Here is a 23,249-nt window from a genome sequence, read left to right as displayed (position 1 = left end):
CACATCATGATATCCATGGGTTGCAGCTGACGTCACAGTGTAGAGTAGCTGCCATATTGGGGACTTACTTAGTCATTACTCTAACACACAACTCAAATAAAAACGTTCATATTTAAATTGTTTTATTGTTTCCATCAAAACATTTAGACATTAAAATGAAAGAAATGCAAGTATGCTCTGTTCGTCTGTGTCAGCCAGTTAAAGAGCTTGGGCCGCATCCCCTACAGGGCCATACTTTCTTCATAGTGCACATCACCAATAATAAAACTAATAAGACTGATCCCAGAGAGTAAATAGTTGCTAGTTGGACAGGGAAACTTGAACCGTATAGCTCACTAAAAATTATTTTTGAACACTACGTAATTCAGCCTTGGCTTTGTTGCTGCAAGAATCTGTTACACTCTCAAAGTGCAGATTAGATCAGATTATTTACCCTGTAAATAGGGGAAAAGACAGAGACAAAATTATATGTGGCTTGTGTATGTAGTGTCATGCACGCTAGAACAACATGCAACTGAAATATAATGGTTAACTCACTCAGATTTGGCCAGAAGAGCAGAGAAACACACTAGAGCCTGGTTTTAAAGGTCTTTTTTTCCTCATTATGCTACAACGTGGGATCCTTTATGCCCCCTGATACAGAAGGGCTGTGGTATGGAGAGAGATTAGTCTCAAAATACTTGAGAAAATCATATTTCAACACTTAGACACAAATTACAAATATGTTTCACTATTCATACATGTGTCCCAGTCTCTCTAAATTAAGTTTAGCTTTATGAGCTGCCTAATAAAACTCCTCTGTACATTTATGCCAATTTCTTTCATATGGGGAAAAAAGTATCACTACTTAATACACAAGAATCAAAACATTAATCTAATCATAAGATAAATTCACTTCTTTTCATAAAGTAAATGTACCTACACCTTGTTCACATTTTCGCATTTTATCAACTCCACATCCCATATGTGCAAGCTTTGTTCTTTATAGTTCTACAATTATAGTCTGTAGTCCATCTGTAGTCCAAAAGATAAGCCACTGCCGCCGACTCTATCTACAAGGTAAACCAGCAAGATAGGTGTGTATAAAGAGTGGGCATTATGGGGACATTATGAGGTTGGTCTACCACCCAAAGAAGACCTGCTATGTAGTGTTCCTGTGGGTGTCCAGGTCAGAATAGGGTGGTTTTACAGAGTAACAGGCGGATTACAGTCTATTGCAGAACTACAAAGGGCAGATGTATAGCTTGGGGGGAGCTGATAAAATGGACAACACGTGTAGAAAATGTTGTGGCTGTTCTGTATATCTATATTTCTTAAACTCACACCTGCAACTTAAGCTTTAAATAAGCTCTATATATGACACCCACCTTTTTTTTTAAACAGAGGAGATGCCAGCTGCTGGGATTTTTGTTTTGGTCCAGTGCCTTCTACCAAACAAGATAGAACTTGTTTAAGTGTATATCCTAAATGCAGTACATTTACACTTGTGCTGAAAGAGAGTATGATCTGTGTCTAACCACATCAAAATGTGCTTTGAGTGATCTAATTGTATACCACATCAACTGGTTAATTCAAGGACTCCTGAGTTAATGCGAGTTATTTTTTTTATGCCACCTATTTATGGTACAATTTTTTATGAATGGTCTAGGCCTGGGCAATAAAACAATACGCCCTGTGTATTGTGATGTATTAGACAATAGCGATACATCCTTAAATAGAATGTTTGATAGTTTAATATAAATACATTAAATGCAAACTACCAAGGATTAAAAAAAACATGAAGAATATGCAACGTTTTGGCTTTATGAACAAACTTCAAATGTGTTCCGCCCTGACTCTTTAAAAACAGTCAAACATATCCCTTGATAATGGAATGATCAAACAGAATGGTACAAAGTCTGGCCAAGATCAGAACACCTCGTGTGTAAACTGCGAGAATGCAAAGGTGTTGAAACCAGAGAGAAAGGACTTACAGTGTGAAATGAAGCCCTATCTAGTACTTGAGTGTTATTTTATGTACAGTATGTGTGTGTGTGTATTGGGAAGTGTTGTTTTTAGATCTAGATGTTAGGGCAGTCAGTGTACCTCAAAGTTAACATAACGGTTTAAATATGGTCTGTTTTGTTTACTGAGTGTTCCCCTCAAGTTCATATTTTCTTTCTTTCAGACAACTTGGGATTGAAGTGAAGGTGTATAGTATTTGCCCATAGTGTTGAAGTTCAGATAGGGCTTGGATGACAAATGCCAGTGTGTTCTTTTACGCACCTACACTTTGAGTAATTACATTTAAACAGTACACACTAAAGTCTAAGTGCTGCTTACTCCTTATAGCTGTGGGCACTGAAGCATGGACGAGTAATTACAGGTGTGACTGCATTGCAGGAAGCCCTGCCAATGTTTGTTTAAATCCTGGGAGTAGTGCAAGGCAACTGCTTCCATTGTGAGCCCTTCCTTCTTCAGCACCATTGGCTTATTTCTAGAGCTGATTGTTAAAGTTTGCTATTTCCCGGCGCTTAAGGTTAAGCCACTCCTCTTACACTTATTTCTGGCCTGCACATGTGGGTACTAGTCTACAAATCTGTTTGTGTTACCATGGCCATCATAGGCATAGAGGAATCTGATCTGAGATCAGCTGAGCTTGCTGTTTTGTGAAAAACAGACATGGTTTATCTTGACATATTTTATGGGAAAACAGTTAATCATTTTAATGCGTGTTATAACAAGTACAATCTTTTCCTCTTTTAATTACCAGTCCTTTTTTATTGTGTATGTCTCACTAAGATCAAAGATATTTGTGTACACAGTTGTAAAAATGTGTCTAAACATAATTATACCATACAAGGCAAATAACAATAATGGGCGTAACCATGTTCCTTACAGTGTTGTTTGGGTTGTTTACAGTGAATCATTTTCTTTGGGATACAGGCATTCTTTTGGATGTTATAGCTTTATGTGCTCACAGTAGCAGGTACATTAAATAGCCAAATGCTTGTGGATACATTCTTGTATTTTTCTGAAATCAGGGGTCTTAAGTGATTTTCTTTTGGAAAAGCTTGTATTATTTTAGGAATGCTTTATTTTAAACCAGTGGTTCCCAAACGTTTCAGCCGTCCATTAGAGAGTTCTGAAACTGAGATTAGGTTTTACTTGCATCCTGGAAGTTTTCAATTGTGCTTTTATCACTCCAGAGGGCAAGGTTCCACAGATAGTACCTCTGATGCCCACATGTGCCAGTGGGCATAGTGCTTTTAGACTTGTGTTCAGTTCCACCAGAGGGTCATATTTCAGCTTGTTTTGTTTTCAGTGGCGATTATACAATTTATGCATGCACTATTGAATGTATGAATTCACTGATTTATAAGATGTCTGCAGACTTTGGAACATAGAGTATTATATAGTAACAAAAAACAAAGTTGAATGAATAACAAACCTGTTTTGCTGCTGTGTTCTGAGCAGTTCTACTGGGTAAACTATTTGAACATTCTGATATCAGTTGAAAGCTAATGGGTAAAGCAATAAATTAGACAACAGTCAACTTTTTTGGCTTTTTTTATTTGGCTTTATTGTAATTATTCTGCTTTTCTTTCCTTCTCCTTCTAGAAAACCATTGATGTTTCATTGCTTTAATATGTGTCCACTCACCCCACAGATTGACACATTTGGTATATGACACTGCAAGCTTATGTAAGTCAGTTAAACCCATCTGTGCTTCTGCTTCATTTCAGCCAATTCCATCCCTACCATCTGTTGCAAGGACCACCCATTTCAGCACTCCAGATGCACAGAAAGTGGAGAAAGATGGGGAAAGTAAAGGAAAAGGTGAGTGACTGGTCACATGAAAACTCCTTTGATTAGGTTGTGCTTGTATTCATTAGGTTATTTGTTTTATGCGGCATTAATTAAGCCTTACAGTCTGAGCGAGCAGGCAAGTCAGTCATTTCTGTGTACTGTTTAGATTCATGAAAGAAGAGGTCATAATAGAAAATGTTGTCTCTCCTGTCACGTATGGCTTCCTTAAATGAATGAATGAATGGAACCAAAACAGACTTATAGCTAACGTGCACTTTTAATGCACATAAAACCCACATATTGCACTATGAATCGATGTCTCACTTGTTATCGCTCATTTACATTTATTTTGATTATTTATGGGATACTAATGAGTTATTCCTCACTGTTTACAGAAAAGGAATACTGCAAAGCCACCTTTAATTATGCTGCTACAAATCAGGATGAGCTGGACATAAAGGAAGGTGACATCATTCATTTACTTAGCAAGGTAAGTGTAACAGATTTACTCACCCCTGAGTGGCTCTGAAGTCATTTAATCTGAACTACTTAAATTGGTCCTTTTTACCAGTTTGTACTATGAAGAGAAGGAATTTACATTATGGTGCATTCTTACAATAACACAGTTTTCTTAAACTACAGTATAGCACTGTGCTAGAAGCTAACATCCATTCTTAACACTTTAAAATACGTTCCTGTGAAGAGTATCTGTTCCCTGCAATGTCTGCAGAAGTCAAATGAAACAAAACAAAACAAGGACATTTCAAATTACCATACCACATTATACAGGATTTCACCAAATAAAATGTAATCTGTTATTGTGTAATGTCTTCATTCCCAAAACCTGGAGGAGACACGTGTGCAGTGTTTTGAATATCACTTGTTAATAAAAGGATAAAGCGGGAAAAAAAGGTTACATTTTTTATACGTTGTCTCCACCTTGTGGTCAGTGAAAAATATAACATTCACCTTTGTAATAGTTGTTGTAATTTCAAATATATTCCATATTGTATTGTCCCTCAGCTGTCATTATTTAAAAGACATATCATTTAATGAAGAGTGGAGTTGTCAGTTAACAGCCTCAGACACTTGCTTATGCCATGCTCTGTTGGACTGCTTTAGGACACAGGGGAGCCTGGCTGGTGGAAAGGAGAACTAAATGGCAAACAGGGAATGTTCCCTGATAACTTTGTGGTGCTAATTTCAGACATGGACAAAGAGGTAAAGATCCAATAATGAGTGCTGCTCTTTTAAGAGCTAATAGTGCCTTCAATTTTTGCATTATTTTTGTCTTTATCACCTGTAACTTATAGTTCTTGTCCAATGTGGTGCTCCACTTTGATTAAGTCTATAATTGATTTAGAGGTTTTAACAGGAGTGGGAAACTTGAGCTAAAATTTGCACCTAAAATAGGGAAATGTCACAGCAAGGTAGCCTTCGGGGGCCACAAGCACGTCAAGTGTTTAATAAAATCTGAAACAACATCATATCACAGATAGGAGATAAAATTCTATTAGTTTATTTTTCTTTTATTCTTCTGTCCCTGATGCTTTGTTAATCTTTCATTATTGATTTTGCTTAGGCGCTTGTAGCCAAAGGCTCCATTAAGCAGACTTCCAAACAAGAACAAGAAGAGGTAAGGCATCTCTTTCTTATTGACTCTATCATCATTTGAGTTTTATTTGCTTGAGCCAAACGAACATGGAGTAAATACTCCGCAGACCAGTGTTAAATATAAAAATTGGATTTAATCTTTAATTCTGAACTGAAAACCATACTATACCTGAAAATATGTGCATCATTATGGTCCTAGTGTGCATCCATTTGGGCGGCAGGTAGTGTTGCACTCACAGGGCTCCAAGGACACACGTTGGTAGGTGGATTGGCGACTCTAAAGTGTCCGTAGGTGTGATTGTGTCTGTGTTGCCCTGTGAAGGACTGACGCCCCCTCCAGGGTGTGTTCCTGCCTTGCGCCCAGTGATTCCAGGAAGGCTCCGGACCCACCGTGACCCTGGATAAGCGTTCATTCATAGTTCAGGGTCAAGGTGGGTCCATACCCTGAATCACTGGGCACAAGGCAGGCTGCAAGTCCATCACAGGGCACAACACTCACAGGACCTAAACACATAGGGACACTCTTGAATAGCCAATCCACCTATCACTGTGTGATTCTCCCTCTTTCTGTATGTGTTTGTGTTTATACACACACACACACTGTGATATCATAATGATATATATGTGATATGTTTTGTACACTTTGGTTTGTTTTGTAGCTTCCACTATTGACTTTCTTGTTTATTGTGAACATCCGTGATTACTTCATCATATGATCCACAGACACTCAAAGCCTAGCTTTCCAAATTGTCAAGTCATTGAGCTCATCGCCTTAGGGGCTCATGCCAAAACGAAGGACCCAACATTTGTCTTCAGCGCTTGTTATTGCCGTTCAGTAGTGGAACTGTGTATCCTGAGAACAACCGACGCTATTGTGAAAGCAGAGGTTGTGCTCCTTGTCCCTTGTAGCTTTTGAGGGGACAGAAGCCCCACCCAGCACTCGGAGGGGTCATGGTGCGATATGCTGGCAGGCATAAAGGGTGGCGACTTTCACCCTAATCAGCCTGAATGTGGGCCTTTGTGCGGCCTCGGCTTCATGGAGAGGGAATGTGATGAGCTGAAGCTCATGTGATGGCGAACGAGGGTAGGGCGCACCGTTCACAGCTCCCAGAGAAAAGATCAGTGTTTGAGAAAAGGATGCGGAAAGCAGACAGACGTACCTCGGCTCACTGTAAATTGAGGCATGTGGCAAGCAAGCTTGTAAAAGGAAGTATTGTCTTCAGGGAAACAAGTCAACCGGGGTGTATAAACAGTCTTATCGTGACCAATTCAGATAGCTGTTGCCAAGGAAGTGTGATAGGGGAGCTGGTGCTTTATACAGCAAACTGACCACATCAGAGCTGGGTTGAAGTGAATGGATTATCTGTGATGGACTAATACATAGATAAAACTAGGTCAGGGTGGACAGATACTGAGCTGCTGATTGAGTTTTCTGTGTTGGTATTCAGTTTACGATTTGTTGGCTGTGGCCCTGAACCATGTGCATATGAGACTGGGGTTTGGCGTGTGATGGCTTTGAACCTGCTGGTGTGAGTTAAGCTGATTATGAACTTTGAGAAATTGAAGTTGTAATGATGGCTGCTATTAATAGAATGATGTTAACATCAGCATTGTAACATTTTTGCACATCTCTTTGAATAAAGTTGAGATGTGTTGTTACACTAATATCGTCGCTGTACCCTCTCCTGTAAAGTTGTTCTTTTTGAGATACATATTTTTGATTGGACACTTTATTTTTGGCGGATCATGTAGTGTGTAGACTTTGAGGACTAACAACGATCAAGCATAAATTTGTGGAAATCTCTGTAGTGCATTGTTTAAGTAAGTGATTAATTAATGTGTACTAGAGAACATTTTGACAAAAGATTAACATTTAGCTCTATTTCCGTTAATTCTTTGGCAAAAAAAACCAACATATTGAATTGTCTCTCCTATAGATCACTAGTTTTCTTTTTCAGAGATGAGTAGATAACCACAATTTAGGTGCATGTTTGTCTCTTACCTGAGTCTACAACAGGATGATTTATGACTTAGAGGCTGTGCGATGATCTAGCCAATGTTCTGCTGGAGAACCATGGCTCCTGGTATTCATGTAAATGGTACTTTAACACATTACACCTATCTATACTTACCTTAACATTTTTGAAGACCAAGTTTACCCCTTCACGTCAGCAATACAGCCCTGTTGGCAGTGGCCTCTTTAAGCAGGATAATTCACCCTGCCATGCTTCAAAAATGATTCATGAAGGGTTTGAGGAGCATGATGATACAATGTTCAGGCTGTTTATTTGGCATCAGAATTCTCTAGATTTGTTGGATGTGCAGGAAAAAAGTCTGATTCCTGAAGGCCCCACCCTCTATGGCTAATTTCTTGGTGACAGATATCACAGGACACCTTCATGTTTTTGCAGCATGAGGCGTACCTACATGTTATGGCTGATTCGTTGAAGTGTCCCCGTGAAAAGTGGTGGTCCGTTATAGATTAGCTCAGAGCTCAGACTGATGGGTTCAAAATCTAGCAGCTTTAAAGGCATTTGGTCCATGGTACTTCCATAGATACCCATTATTTGTAATTAATTAATTAATTAGGGCGGCACGGTGGCGCAGCAGGTAGTGTCGCAGTCACGCAGCTCCAGGGGCCTGGAGGTTGTGGGTTCGATTCCCGCTCCGGGTGACTGTCTATGAGGAGTTGGTGTGTTCTCCCCGTGTCTGCGTGGGTTTCCTCCGGGTGCTCCGGTTTCCTCCCATAGTCCAAAAACACACGTTGGTAGGTGGATTTGCAACTCAAGTGTCCGTAGGTGTGAATGTGTGAGTGTGTGTTGCCCTGTGAAGGACTGGCGCCCCCTCCAGAGTGTATTCCTTTCCTTGCGCCCAATGATAAGTGGTTACAGATAATGGATGAATGGATGGATAATTAAGTAATTAATTCATTCATTATCTGTAACCGCTTATCCAGTTCAGGGTTGCGATGGGTCCAGAGCCCACCCGGAGTCACTGGGCGCAAGGCGGGAATATACCCCGGAGGGGGCGCCAGTCCCTCACAGGGCAACACAGACACACACACATTCACTCACACACTCTCACCTACGGACACTTTTGAGTCGCAAATCCACCTACCAACGTGTGTTTTTGGACTGTGGGAGGAAACCGAAGCACCCGGAGGAAACCTACACAGACACGGGGAGAACACACCAACTCCTCACAAACAGTCACCCGGAGCGGGAATCAAACCCACAACCTCCAGGTCCCTGGAGCTGTGTGACTGCGACACTACCTGCTGCGCCACCATGCTGCCCTTGGATAATAGGCCTCAACCATCAGCAAAGTGCAGTGTCCACCTGGATGATGTGATACTGACCAAACATCAGCAGTTTGGTAGAGAGAATGCCTGAGCCAGTCATTTATAGATGAGGCTTATAAGGGCCAGAAGTGGCCACAGAGGTTGATTTAGCAGGACATCAGTTTTGAACCCATTACTGCTGGACAAAATGGCCAAAATGTATATCACGATATATTTCTTAATTTGGTTTGATGTGATATAATTCGGATATCGATATGAACAGTATAAAATCCACTGAAAAACATTTAAAAACTTGAAATATTAATATTTTTATACTACATTTTAAACTGAGTGCGCTGAACTAACGGCAGTGCCCTGTAACGAAATTAAGTCAGTGACAGAGGTTGTAAATAATGTATATTGAAATCATATAATTGTTATTGAAACATTGTATATGCATGTTCATTTGTGTGTTCAGGTGCTATGCTTTTGTTTAAAAAACATATGGACATTAAAAAAATACTAAAAGAATCCATGTCCTCACACTCACCCACCCATCAGTTTTAAATAAAGTACACTGGCCAAGAAAACATGGTGAACAATATAGCACGAGTTATGTTTCAAGTCAGATGCTGGAAGTCTTTGAAATGTCCCTCTTGCTGTTTGCCATTTGAGCACCAAATTGTTCACTCATGCATTTTAAGGACAATCAAGTGGAGCCTCTTCATTTAATGTTCCCATCTTCCAATTTGGTGTAATTTTTGACGTACTGTTATTTATTTGCTGAGCCTTGATATATTTTTTTGTTTTATTTATTTATTTATTTTTATAAATGTCTTTTGAGTATGTGCAAGCATCTCTTATTCTTTTACTGCTTTGGTTCAAATGGGTAAAACAAGACATATATTTATTAACGTAATAAGATGTAACATGACTTTCTGTTTCTCTCTGTCTCCACAGAAGCCAAAGAAGCCACTACCACCATCCAAATTCACAGGTATGTTTTAGCAACAGAGATTATCCTGAAAACAGAGCCTACTTCAAGGAGCATTTACATTATCATTTCTAAAAACCCATTGAAGTGTACTCATTTGAAATTTGTTCATGCAGTTGCACTATTTAAAATTCAAAAAGGGGCTTCCTTCCACTGTGTGATAAATTGAAGTTAGTTGTCACCAGACCCTCAGCCCCACTAAATGTGTTTAGGAGCAAAAAACCCCAAAACAGGGGGCTTTTTTATGCTTACTTTTGGACCAAGTACAAACCTCTTTACATACTATGTTTCTTTAGTGTTTAAGGTGCTGTAGCATGTTTTTAAAAAGTATTGAATTTTTTTATTTTATTTTCTATTCTGAAAAATATTTTCTTCATTAGCTACAAATTATTAGCTACAAATAATTGCTTTAGCTGTGAATATAGTCTCTGGAAGCTTGATTGAAGACTGTTGTATTTAATTGACATTTTTTACACATCTGGTGCTATTAGCAGTGACTAAAAGGTTTTTGTGAGGGTAGATTATTGGTTGTGGTCAGTAGGTGGGATATGATTGACTGAGCAGTGAAGATTGAAAATAATCAGAAGACCAGAATTGATTTTGGCCACAGAGTTACATGTTGATTCAAGTAGCTTTTGCCAGCAGCTAGTTTAGCACCATTATTTTGTCAATTAACATTCCTAGCAAGCAGACACTGTTTCTGCATATCTGTTCAGACATTTTGAAAAACCTAGCAACCTTCCTGGAGTGCATTCCATATAATTTTTGTCTCCACAGGTAGTTGGCAAAGATGTTTTAAAGGCTGATTTTATGCTTTTGTGTTGACTTGATGCAGAGACTACGCTGTGAGCATTTTTACTTGTGCCTTTGTGTCTGCAATTACTCCGCCAAACCACTAGGGCTCAATCACAATCATCTTCATCTACACTATGTATCAGACAAATGCAGTGGCGTAGTTGTATTAGATTTATACATTTTTAAAGTACCTTTTATAGGGAGTAGGGTGCTGTTTGGGACAGAGAATAGTTTATATGAGGTGCCAGGAAAGAAATGAAAACAAAACCGGCGCATTTTTCCTCACGTGGATCCCGCTTCTCCGTACAAGATTTATTTATTTTTTCCCCTAGAGTTCATATTTTCCCTTTGTTTAAATTTTGTATTCCTTCAGTGATGTTCAAACCTATCTCGGAAATCTTTGTGGACTTCTTTGGTTCAGCTTGAACTGTGTTAGCCTGATTGCAGACCAAACACAATCTTTGCGGTCTGTGTTGACGCAATGTGTATTTACATTTCTGGAGAGGTGCATGGCAGGCTTTGGTGTACGTTACAGCGTAGCATTTCAGTAAATACATTGCCTAAGCCGTAGGTTCAGTGCAGAAGCATTAACTGTGCTTAAGCCTGTTAAGAGCCATTTCCCACCAAAAGCATACTGGTTCTTTGACTACTTCCTATTTTGGATTCTTAGAACCTCGATTTCTTTAGGTGAGAACCAAGAATATGTCATCAGCGAGGAGCATTGTGGGGTATAAATATAACACGCTGCCAGTGACCACGTCCAGCTCCACAGCGTGGTTTGAGGCTCTGAGCTCTTTTTGGAGCTTCGTAATCTCGAAACACACGGGGACAATGTCACGATTTGTGTTGAAGAACCAACTCTTGTTTGGTTCCAGTTTGGAACTCACATTTCTGGTTTGTGACCCAATTTAATTTGACCAATGGGAACCGAACCAGTCCCTCAATTATGGAAAGGGACCCAAAATGGTGGAACATGCATAGGCCTAGTAAAATGCAGGTGAAATTGTGTAACCATGTGTAGTATCGTTGTATAAAAGAGGCTCTATGCTGAATTTATTGTTGGATGCACTGTGATAGTTTTATATTGCTGATGCACACATTGCAGATGTAATAATAGGAAAAGGTGAGGAGGATTGGTGGCTATTAAACCTTCATTCCTTATAAGTATTACCAGCTTTTTGACTGAACAGTTCATTTACAGGAATTCTGTTATGGCTAATGGTGAATGAGAGATACTGAGCATGAAATTGCATCACATATTGCTAGCTTTTATTATTAATAATGTTAAGTTTTTTTGTATCATGCACTTTTATAAGAAATTGTTAAAGGTTTTTTAAACTGTGTTATTAACACCTTTGCCTACTGTACAACTCTGTCCTATATACAGCCATATTGACTCCCTCCCATTTGCACTGGCTTTTGTTTCCGCTGCTACTTATCACTTGAAAATATAGATAATTACAAGCCTTATGTCTTAGACATTAATCTCCAGACAGATGCTTTGACTTCAGCAGTGCCCGGCATGAGCCTTGCAGGTGAAGTTTTTGGTTAGCTGCACGTTTGCATTTTGACGCATCAAAGCATTTCCACGTCACTGGCCTCTGCTCTGCTGGAAGTGTGCAGTCGCAGAGGCTCGACTAGATTTCTGGCCCGTCTCCTCTGCCCACACAGGAAGCAGTCACTGTCTGCACTTGTCTCATCTTTTTCTTGCATGTGTTTTTGTTCCTTTGTTTGGCTGTGGCATTGAAAAAGTGAGAACGGGCCCAGGTAACACACCATGTTTCGTTTTTCAGCCCATAAGACCGACGTCCCCAGCGCTGACAAGAAACCCCCACAGTCACGACCTGAGGACAAAGGTAAGCGAGGTCATCTTTAATAGAATGGTGCTGGTCATTTCAGCTCTACTAAAACATGTTTGCACTGCTGTCCCTGAGGATGCGGAGGCTTGTATAAATTTATGGCATGTTAAAATGATAGTTTGTTTGTTTATGTATTATTGTGTGTAAAGTTTATCTAACATATTACAACACTCAAGAGTTTAGGTTTAAATTTGGGTCACAGTGTAGTGTTTTTGTTTATGAGAGTATACACATTTGCTTTGTGGATAAATCCACTACTATGACATGTTTAGAAATATGACTCTAACACCAACACTTCTATCCAGATTTAGAGTGTAAACAAATGCTGATTTAGTTTTGTTAAAATTGTATCAAAATGGTTCATCACATATGTTACAGAAAAGGACACTGTTCAAGGATATGTTAAGGATAGATAGATATGATGTTTAAAGCTATATGAAGTACAGTTTTAACAAAAAATTTATATATAATACAATACAGTCATGGCATGTTATATTTCTTGCTTTGTGCTATCCACAAAGCAAATGTGTATACACACATACAAATAAACTTTTTCTTTCTTCGTTTGCAAAAATGCTTAGGCATTTTTATTCCCTATTTTTAAGTGGCTTTTGAGGTCTCATAATTCACAGTGGTCACTGGTGTATTTACAAGTGATTGTATTGTAAACTCCCAGACGTGGTGATAAAAAAATATTTGGTTTTCCCAAAAAAACAAAAAAAAACAAAGCCACAATCAATTACTTAAATTATTATGATGTACAAATTTACGTTGGACCAAATGTATATTGCAATAACAGGTAAGAATTAACACATACAATATCTGGTCTAGAATCTTCTCTAATTTCCTCTCCCATGTGCTACGTGGGAGGTTAGAAAAGAAAAAACGGATATGTACTATGAACATAACTATAGGTCAGAGGGCATTTAAAGCCCTTGGGAACCTGAATGAGTTTACTTTTTAATAAATTACAAATTAATTCTTATGAATATCTTCCCAAGTCAGTTGTATAGATGTCAGCTGTATTTCACCAGTGTTGCTCTCTTTTTAATGTAGAATGGGCTAAAATGAGTAAACCATGACCAATAATAAGGAGAACATGGCTCTAGAACCAGCCCTAGTTTTGAGGCTACCACTGAGTAAAACCAGCACTAATTTTGAGGCTACCACTGAGTAAAACCAGCAGTAGTTTTGAAGCTACCACTGAGTGTGAGCCTCGAAACTAGTGCTGGTTTTACCCAGTGTGAGCCTCGAAACTAGTGCTGGTTTTACTGAGAAAACCAGTGCCTACACCGCTGCTCATATGAGGTTCATGCAGAAAAAATCTAGTGCTCATTTATGAGCCCTTGTTCACTCCAGATATCATTCACCCCAAGGCTTGCACTACTATTATGCATTATATTCAAGTTCCTTATCAGTAGTTTCATATATGTATGGCTGTATAATCCAGATTGCCATTATGTCGTGTATCTACAAATGGGCTGGTAACTTAATGACAGAGATCACAACTTCAGTTACCCTAAAATATCGGGTGAAATTACAACCAGAATTCACTGTAAAAAGCCAAAAAACAAAATACAGCTTCTCTATCTCAAGGCTCTTTGCACAAGGTTATTTTTGGTTAGAATATATGTTTATCAAATTTTGGAGAGAGTGGAAAAAATGTTTGATCCATTGAAGAGTGTGAAAAGTCACTGGGGTTCTAACGGAAAAACATTGTAAGCCAAAGTGGCTCCTGAAATTATTCTGTATTCTAAGCATTGAATAAGAAATGGTTTTCAAGCATTACTGTAATGATAGAATGATAAAAATACATGAAGGACCCCAAAAATGAGCAGTGATTAACTAAATTTTTATTGCTTCATATACTGGTATATGAGCTAAGAGAACAGAACAATTGTGTCAGCAAAGGAAGTCACCAGTATACCACAACACACATTAGACTGATTCTCCTGATAACCGAGTTGGATTAAGCACTTAGTAATCTGAACTTTTAGATGTGAGAAGTAGCTAACATTAGCACATGGACATCGCAGTTCAATCAGTTCAATAGCATATATGAAATGGACCAGCATATTTTACAATTAAATAATTAAAAACCCAAGCTGGGCTTTACTGATTTGCATGCTCGTCAGTAGCCAAATTTAATGTCTAGTTCTCAGATGTCAAGTTCCCAAACATAGATTTTGTAGCATAAGGAGTGCAGTATTCACATTTTATTAAAATATTTCAGTTGTATCTTATGATTGTTTAAATAATACAAGTTAATTTTTGCAATGCTATTTTGAAATACTCTTTGTCAAGGTAGTTTTGCTGACATTTTTCTGTTTGTGGGACCTGTGTCTTCCTTCAATCTTTTGCCACTGTCACATATGCACACTTTTGTGTTTTAGGCTGTGTATAGGTGCTCGTGTAAGACACCACTGAGTAATTGCTTTGTTGTTTCCTATTTGTGATTGCTGTTACATGAATGTGCATGGCAGCATGGTTGGCGGCTGGAGCTTACGCACATCCTCTGCCTTTATTTCAATGAAGTGCTCAGGTTCAAGGCAGGACGTATGTGGAGTTAATAAAAGGTTTTGCTTGGATAATTAAATTTCCCTGTGATTGTGGCTGCATTAATTAGTTTCAGTTAATGAAATGTATCCTAAATTTGCCTTGTCGGTTGATTTAGGGCAGATATCTTAGGGCTATAAATACTCAGTGGTAGACATGGAGCAGGGTCCCGGGAGAAATACATTGAGTGTTTCTTTCTAACAATGTTTTGAAGAGATAAAAGAATGAGACGCATTGTGCTGGCATGCTGCAGGAGTTCTTTTTATTTTAGTTTCACTTGTGGTAATTTATGGTACTTGGTACAAGTTCAACAAAATAAACAGCAAATCTCAACAAGAGTGTATAAACAAGCTGTCAGAGGAAACCACATTTTTTGGGTTTAACATTTTTTTGATTTTGAAAATCTTTCTTTGAGTGTTTAAGTACTATATCCAAATGCTCATCCACTATTTCTGAAATCAGTGGTAGTAATAGCTTTTTTTTATTCCCCCTGGGAAGACTTTACAGTAAATGTGGGAACATTTCTGTGATGCTTAAAAGTAACATTAGGTAGTATTTTAAGCTTAAAATGAGAGCTGCAAAATGATTGTGATGCTTCACTTACATTTAATAGGGGGAGTGGAGCGTCTCTTGTTGCTACTCCAGGCTCTGCACCACTGCAGAAACCACACTATGCAACTTTTGGAGGAGTGTAGGAAACCATCCCCTACCTCCCACTCATCCTTCATTTTAGGACAGTGCTGTAAGAGTAAATTAAACTCTGCAACACTAGAGGGAGCCCAGGAGTAAAAATACCAAATGTTTCATAGTTTTCATTTAATGGCATTAAGCCAAGGACATCAGGGAGGTCATTCATTTACTGGTATAAATGATTCCGGACCCCCACAGTACCACCCCGTGGTGGTATGTTTTGGGTGGTGGATCATTCTCAGTGCTGCAGTGACACTGAGAGCAATGTGGTGTAATTGTGTGTTGGGATTGTTTTGGTTCTGTAGTATTTATGCTACTGCTCAGCTTTAATAATATACAAAAAAAGAGGTATTTACCACTTTACACTGTTTCAGCATATGTAAGGGCGTTTTCACACCTACCTTGTTTGGTCTAGACTTTCTGACCTTTCAGTTTGGTTCGAACCAAAATTGCAGGTGTGAAAGGTGCCTCGGACCACTGTCTAGACCAGGGGTGGGCAATCTTATCCGCAAAGGGCCGGTGTGGCTGCTGGTTTTTGTTCCAACCAACCAGGAGGTCACATGATCATTTGTTTTACTCAAGCCAACTAATTAAAGGAGTGAAATCAGGTGTGCTTGAGCCTGAATGGAGTTAAATCCAGCAGCCACACCGGCCCTTTGCGGATAAGATTGCCCACCCCTGGTCTAGACCAAAGAACCAAAAATTGATATGATCAAAAGAGTTGGTCTCAGTCCAGATCAAACTGAACCATGGGTCGGTTCGTATGCAGTGTGGCTCTGATTTTCTGACCAGTTACAGGACTTTGAGGCACCCAGTAAACAACAGAAGAAGAAAAAATGGAAAAGAAGTAAATATAATGCAAGGTAGCATATGGGGAGAGGAGGAGGAGATAAAATATTTAATTGAAATTTGGTCTGACAAACCTGAGAAAATACAGCTTGAAAAACACACAAAACGCTTAAAAAATATGCCTTATTTTCTGAGTGGATGAGAGAGAGAGGATATGACAGGACAGGGGATCAATGCCACTTGAAGATGAACTGCAGCAGTAAATAAAAAGGTGTGCGATGCCATCCAGAAAAAGCTGTGCGTCCACTAATGAGAAGGACAGTTTTTCTTTTTATGAAGACCTGAATGGCTTTCTAAGCACAAACCAATCAAAATCAAGCTTGGGGAGACACCACGTGTCCACGTGTGTGATGACAGGATGTGTGTATATCCTGCAAAGTTCCTTAGTTTGCTCATTAAACTGCAGCGTGAAACCAAAACCTACCGGATCAGATGTATACAGTGTAACAAAAACACAAACCTTGGTACAAACTTTCAGGTGTAAAAACAACCTTAGTGGACTTGTGCACTCTAAAAGTACATTTATAGAGCTAGCTTGGTGCAAATGGAGCCCCTAAATAAAGAAACAGAAAAACAGACTGTGGACATATCATGTCAATGGGGACTCTTCTCTGAAATGAACTGTACTGGACCTGGAGCAGTTCTAGGTTTTTAAAATAGAAAGCAAAACAACCTTAAGGCAGGCTTATTCTGAGAAATGCCTTGTGGCATTTGAAAGGATTTGCCTGTTAGTTTGGATTAATAGGAAATTGCACACAAATCTTGTGAGGGTCCTTTTGATATATGCGAAGTGACGGCTCGCCCTTCCTTGATGAGGAAATGCAGCAGATTTTGTTCCTCTCGCGTGGTGGCATGGTAAATAATGCAAGGAAAGCCTGCAGCCCTCACATTGAAGGGCAGCCTCAATTTGACCTTCTCACCTGTTTGAGCCAATTAGAGTCATAATGTAGGGTGACACTCATAGATGTGCCCTTGTGTGAACATTTCATACATTTTACCATTTTTTATGTCACATGTCAAATAAATGTCAAACGTCAAAAAACCCTGAGGTGCTCTTGGAGGAAGGCTGGGTTAAAAAGAGCTTGTCAGTGCCATCACACTTTTGGAAGAAGTGATTTAATAAAGTATCACTCTTGAAACACTTCTCTCACTCCTTAATATTGTGGGATTTTAGTTATATGAATATAGGGGCTGTCAGATGATTATATATGTGTAATCATATGCTTTTGTATATTATTAGTAAATACGTACAAATATTTTCACTCTGTGAACACAGTCCACATGAGAATCACATAAGGAAAGAATGAAAGTGAAAGTAGAGCAGCACTGGCTGCATGTTTGCATGTTTTGTCTGTGGATGGAGCTTCTAAGTTTCATAAAACTGGGAGAAAAAAAAAAAGTTACCCACATCTGTTTAAATGGACAAATTAAAGTGCATTAAGTAGGCGTGGCCAATAATTCAATATCAATATATAGAACAGGGTAAATATTTTCATAATAATGATATCATTTTTAAACACATTTTCAATGTTTCAATATATAGGAGGTCCTCGGGTTACGTCAGTCCAGAGTTACGATTTCGTGGTTAGGACACATCTCCCATTTACTGTATAAAGCCTTGTTTCAACTTAAGTGGTTTTGCGTCGTAAACGTCGTAATGCAAACTTCGTGTTTGATGTGCGCGGCGGAAGAATACACGGTTACGCGGCACGGGGTAGGTGTTAGAGTAGTAAGTATAAGTGCTTACAGTATGTTATTTATGTACAGTATGTAAGTATGTTCCGACTTGCACTGAAAATCGGTTTACGACGCGACGTAGGAATGGATCAACGTAATTCGAGGAACCCCTGTACATTAGTTACATCATCTGTCACTGACTGATTTTCATTACAGGGCACTGCCATCAGTTCAATGTTTTTTAAACTAACTTTAAAATGAATATTGACAAAGCCAAGAGGTTTATCTTTGACAGTGATGTCATGTTTCTTGTTTATTCTGTGGCTTTTATATTGTTCATTTCGATATCGGAATTATATCAACCAAAATTAAGAAACATGATATAAATTATTACAAATTATTATAAATTAATAATGAATCCGTTGCATTTGTTAACTTTCACCTCACATAAATTACATATTGAGTGTCACAAATAGTTTGAATCTACACTAAAACAATATAAAGCTACAAATGTCTGAAGGAAGTACTTTCTCCACCTATTAGTCATCTATGGTCTTTTGTATTTGATTTATGTTCTTGGAATTGTTGTTGATTAGACATTTACTCTTGCTTTTTTCCTTTCCCCTATAAAGTTGAGAAGGCTCTGCCAGACAAACCTGCCAAGCCTGCTGCTCCCACTGTTCCCCCGAAAAAGCCTATACCCCCTCCAAACAAAGGACTGTTGCGTCCAGTATCTTTGACCCCTAAACGACCTGACAAACCTCTTGCTCCATCTCCAGTGGCTAAGTAAGTGATTCCAAATATTATGACTTGTTTTTGCTCATGGCTCACATAGTTTTTGACAGTTCATGATACACATAGAGCTATAAATGTTGACAAATTATTGATATGATTGAGATAACTGTGATGAAGCTTTATGTACCATTCTTCCAGAGTCATTTTTATTTATTTCTCTGTAGGCACAATGGAGAGGTGCCTCACTCAAGACCAAAGTCGGATTTGGAACCAACATTACCCAGCAAACCAAAAACCTTGTCGGGAGACTGGGCAGAGAAGACCCCAGAGTCAGGTGTGTGAATGATATGATTATCAAAACAGTGTTACATTTACATTTACAGCATTTAATAGACACTCTTATCCTCAGTGACTCACAAATGTGCTTAGTGTTCAGACAGAATGTGTATCATACCTGGTACAAATAGGTTGGGTCCAAATTCCCTCTGAGCTCAGATACTTCTCAGAACAAGGGCCAGTGCTAATACCAACAAAGAACAAAATGTAGTAAATGCAATACACAATGCAATCTAGTCAGTGCTCAAACCTAGAAAGAAACGAGTTAAGTGAAGTATAAATGCCCAGTGGGTCACAAAGAGATAGGTCTTCAGTCTGCGTTTGAAGACTGTAAGAGAGTCCATTGTTTAGAGAGCCAGTGGAAGTTTGTTCTAGCATCTGAGTGTTGCCTTCCCTTTGTTTTTGACTGAGAAAGAAATACTTAATTGCTCAAGTGTTTGTCCCTGGAACTAATGGGTTGGATTTCATCAGTTGAGTGATTTATTTTTCTTTATTTTTTGTTGACTACACACCTAGGGGTTTAAGATCTGCTTCAGCATGTAGTTGTCAGTATCAGCATACAATTCAAGAAATCCAAACCGTTGTGGGTTCTTGTCCTCCTTAGTCTCGAACACACCCACAAGTGCCAGCTATGGGGGTGGGGGGAGTAGAGTTGAGAGTGAGTCATTGATTCATGAGTGGATGTTCTAAATGAAATTGCATAGGACAGCAGCTGTAGTAGCATTTGAAGTTTGAGCAAAAGTAGTGGTTTAACCCTTTAAAGCCTGACACGTGAAATAATAATACAATAAAACAGATTTTTTGAAAATCACACATTATGTGGACCTTTAAGTAAAAAAATCCAAATGTAGGATCATATGATTTTTGAATGCATCATAGGCCAATATATTTTTAAATTTGTTATTCATTTAGTTCACTGCATCAGTTAAAACAGTTCTTTTGACTTCTTTACAATTTTTTCTTAATTTTAATTGATTTCAGTTAAACAATGGATAGCAAATTATTGTCTCTGTTCTTCAGAACGTCTCGGGTAAACAATATAGAGCTGAGGAGAAACACTGCTCCAGAGGTGTTTGACTTATAAGTACTCTGTTTTTCTCTCTGACCTTTTTACACTTCATATACTGGTGGTAATAAAAAACCAAAAACCACCAAGGTTGTTTTTTTTTTGTTGATCAGCACAACCATGTTTCCATATTTAGAGGACCTACAGTTGTTTCTGTTACTGTCTGAACCTTGGCTTTCATTCAGCAGACCTCCCACACTCACTTGTATCATCATCATCTTTCTCTGAATCTGTCTCACAAAATCTATGTTGACGACTGAGCCAACAGATTTTGTACACAAAGACTTTTGGAAAACTAAAAATACATTTTTGTTTCGTAAAAATACTCGTAAAAATTGTCTAAATGTGTTTTGTGCTGTAAAGAACAGAGTTTTCTGAATATTTATCATAATTAATGAGCATTTGACATGTAGAATACACTACACCTATGATATGCTTAGTTTTACTACAGGTAACATCATACAAATCATAACTGGTTTTGCTTCACTTTAGCAAAAAAGTAGTCTTGAGATTTTCTCCTGTGTTTTCCTGATGATAGTAACAATTTTGTAATGGTTTGGTAAATGCTTGGAAATGCTTCAACTTCATTCACAGTTCAGTAGAGAACTCAGAACACTTGCCCCAAAAGATGGAAGCTTGTTTCTGTATTTCTTTTCATTAGATGTCGAAAGAGCCACCTCCAAACATCAAGTATCATATTTGATACGTTTGGCTTTAAAGTGTTAAGCATGCAGGGCAACCACAGACAATCAGAAAAACTGCTGGTATATGCAAGACTGCTTTTGGATTTGTCTTATTGGCCACTTCAGACGTGCCATGTTGGTCTTCTGCATCAGGCAAAATACACGGGTGCACATTAAGTCTTCGCTAGCTTTGTGTTTTATTTCAATTAAAATAAATGTATTTTTTTCTAGAACAAAAGACAGATTTAGACAGTTTTTCTTCTTAATAAACAATAATTATAGTGCAGCAATCGCACCATGCGATTTATAACATGAGCAATGTTTCTATGATTACACGAAGATGAATGTATATCAGTATATTAGAAAGAAGAAAATCTTCAGAAGGAAAACTGTGCCTGGAGTAAGCATTGTTCTCAGTGAAACTAGCTTGACTTCATAAACAACCTGAAATCTAGAAGTATGTGAAATACAGGCTTGGCAGAGTAATACCAGGGAAAATATCAGGAAGTAAGATTTACGGGTTGAAAACTCAACAAGTTGCTAACCAAGTACTAAATATAACTATAGAGCTTTATATATAATTTTTTTCTTCTAATGAAAATTAGTATTGAAATGATTGTTAATAAGCCCTGCTCTGGGTGACTGTCTGTGAGGAGTTTGGTGTGTTCTCCCTGTGTCTGTGTGGGTTTCCTCCATGGTCCAAAAACACACATTGGTAAGTGGATTGGCGACTCAAAATTGTCCAAAAGTGGTGTGTGTGTGTTGCCCTGTGAAGGGGTGTGTCCTTGCCTTGCGCCCAGTGATTCCGGGTAGGCTCCAGACCCACCGCGACCCTGAACTGGATAAGCAGTTACAGACAATGAATAAATGATTATTAATGGTTTAAACTAAATATACTTTAGAGATGTACTGTAATCTTTGCCACCAGAAGTTTTCAGCTGATTTTTAGTTTCCAAAGAAACACATAGCCGTGACGACTGAAAATAACACAGATAAAATAGGCCTAAATAGTCTTTAAAATGCTTCAGTGCTTTCAAACAGGTTCAGTAGCAGCAGATCTGACTGCACGCAGCTATATCAGTGTTTCTGTGAAAAAACTTTCTGATTATGTCCAATATCCTGTAAGTTAATCATGAAGAAATTTTTCATTACAGATTTTCCACATCATTTCAGTAATACACTTTATTTAGTTCCACTTTATTTGATAAATGCAACAGAACAATATATGCAGAAGTCCTATAATAACATCCATCTGTGTTCATAGCTTTTATAATGATGCATAATATAATGAAGCTGAAAATTGGCTTTATATTCAGTTTCTCTGTTCCAACATAAATTGTGATAAATGGTGCAGCTGTTACATTTTAATGCCTATGATTACTTTGCTTTGGTGTTTGATTCTCTGTTATTGAGGATATTGAATATTGTGGCCTGTACTGTACTTTTATCATTTTGTTAAATCTGTCTACAAAATGTCATATAGTTTCATTTTTCATCTATTGCCAACATTTTTCAGTTTTGGATTTCATCCAGATGTGTCTTGGAATTTTTTTTAATTTCGATTCAATCAGATAAAATCACAAGTAAACATGTAAATATCCTCAAATTTAAGATGACGTCCTGTGATTTTATGCAGTCAGAGTCACTGCCAGACAAGCAGCTCCACTTGTGGTGATATTAGATATGGCTCAATGTAAAGACAATGACAGGGTGCATTTTTATTTGCGTATATACTTCTTTAAAGTTCATATTTAAAGTTTCCCTTGATCAGTGTTACAAGTGCGAGAGTTGTGAGATATAATATATAAATAAATCAGGTATGAATAAACAAATAATGGGACCATGAGTAAAGCCATCGTTTTTCAAAGGGAGTGATGATTTAGCTTGTAATGTATTTTTGTGGAGCAGCAGGTAGTGTGTCGCAGTCACACAGCTCCAGGAACCTGGAAGTTGTGGGTCCAAGTCCCGCACTGTCTGTGAGGAGTGTGTTCTCTCCATGTCCGGGTGGGTTTCCTTCGGGTGCTCCGGTTTCCTCCCACGGTCCAAAAACATCTTGGTTGGGGGATTGGCGACTCCCAAAAAAAATAATAAAAAATCCATAGGTGTGTTGCCCTGTGAAAGACTGGCGCCCCCTCCAGGGTGTATTCATGCCTTACGCCCAGCGATTCCTGGTAGGCTCCTGTCCCACTGCGACCCTGAACAGAATAAGCGGTTTCAGACCATGAATGTATTTTTGTGCAGAGACTTGGCGTACAAGTTGCTGTTAGGAATTGACTTGCATTTTCCTGCATCAACAGTGTGATGACTTTCATCCTCAGTTTTTCTG

At 38.5% G+C, this 23,249-nt stretch overlaps 1 protein-coding gene across 2 annotated transcripts in view; it reads left to right on the top strand.

Moving 5' to 3' along the window:
• The window catches only part of cd2ap (CD2-associated protein), a 68,680-nt gene that overhangs the window by 27,787 nt on the left and 17,644 nt on the right, over positions 1 to 23,249 (top strand). For both annotated transcript variants that reach the window (XM_066677349.1, XM_066677348.1), the window contains exons 7-14: positions 3,726 to 3,819; positions 4,185 to 4,279; positions 4,912 to 5,010; positions 5,372 to 5,425; positions 9,644 to 9,680; positions 12,266 to 12,328; positions 18,736 to 18,889; positions 19,063 to 19,172. In XM_066677349.1, coding sequence (XP_066533446.1) covers positions 3,726 to 3,819; positions 4,185 to 4,279; positions 4,912 to 5,010; positions 5,372 to 5,425; positions 9,644 to 9,680; positions 12,266 to 12,328; positions 18,736 to 18,889; positions 19,063 to 19,172 — 706 coding nt within the window. The remainder of the gene's footprint in view (positions 1 to 3,725; positions 3,820 to 4,184; positions 4,280 to 4,911; positions 5,011 to 5,371; positions 5,426 to 9,643; positions 9,681 to 12,265; positions 12,329 to 18,735; positions 18,890 to 19,062; positions 19,173 to 23,249) is intronic.

The sequence above is a fragment of the Hoplias malabaricus genome, chromosome 7 (genome assembly GCF_029633855.1).
Source record: "Hoplias malabaricus isolate fHopMal1 chromosome 7, fHopMal1.hap1, whole genome shotgun sequence".
NCBI classification, from domain to species: Eukaryota; Metazoa; Chordata; class Actinopteri; order Characiformes; family Erythrinidae; genus Hoplias; species Hoplias malabaricus.
This window is presented reverse-complemented; position numbering and strand designations above follow the sequence as displayed.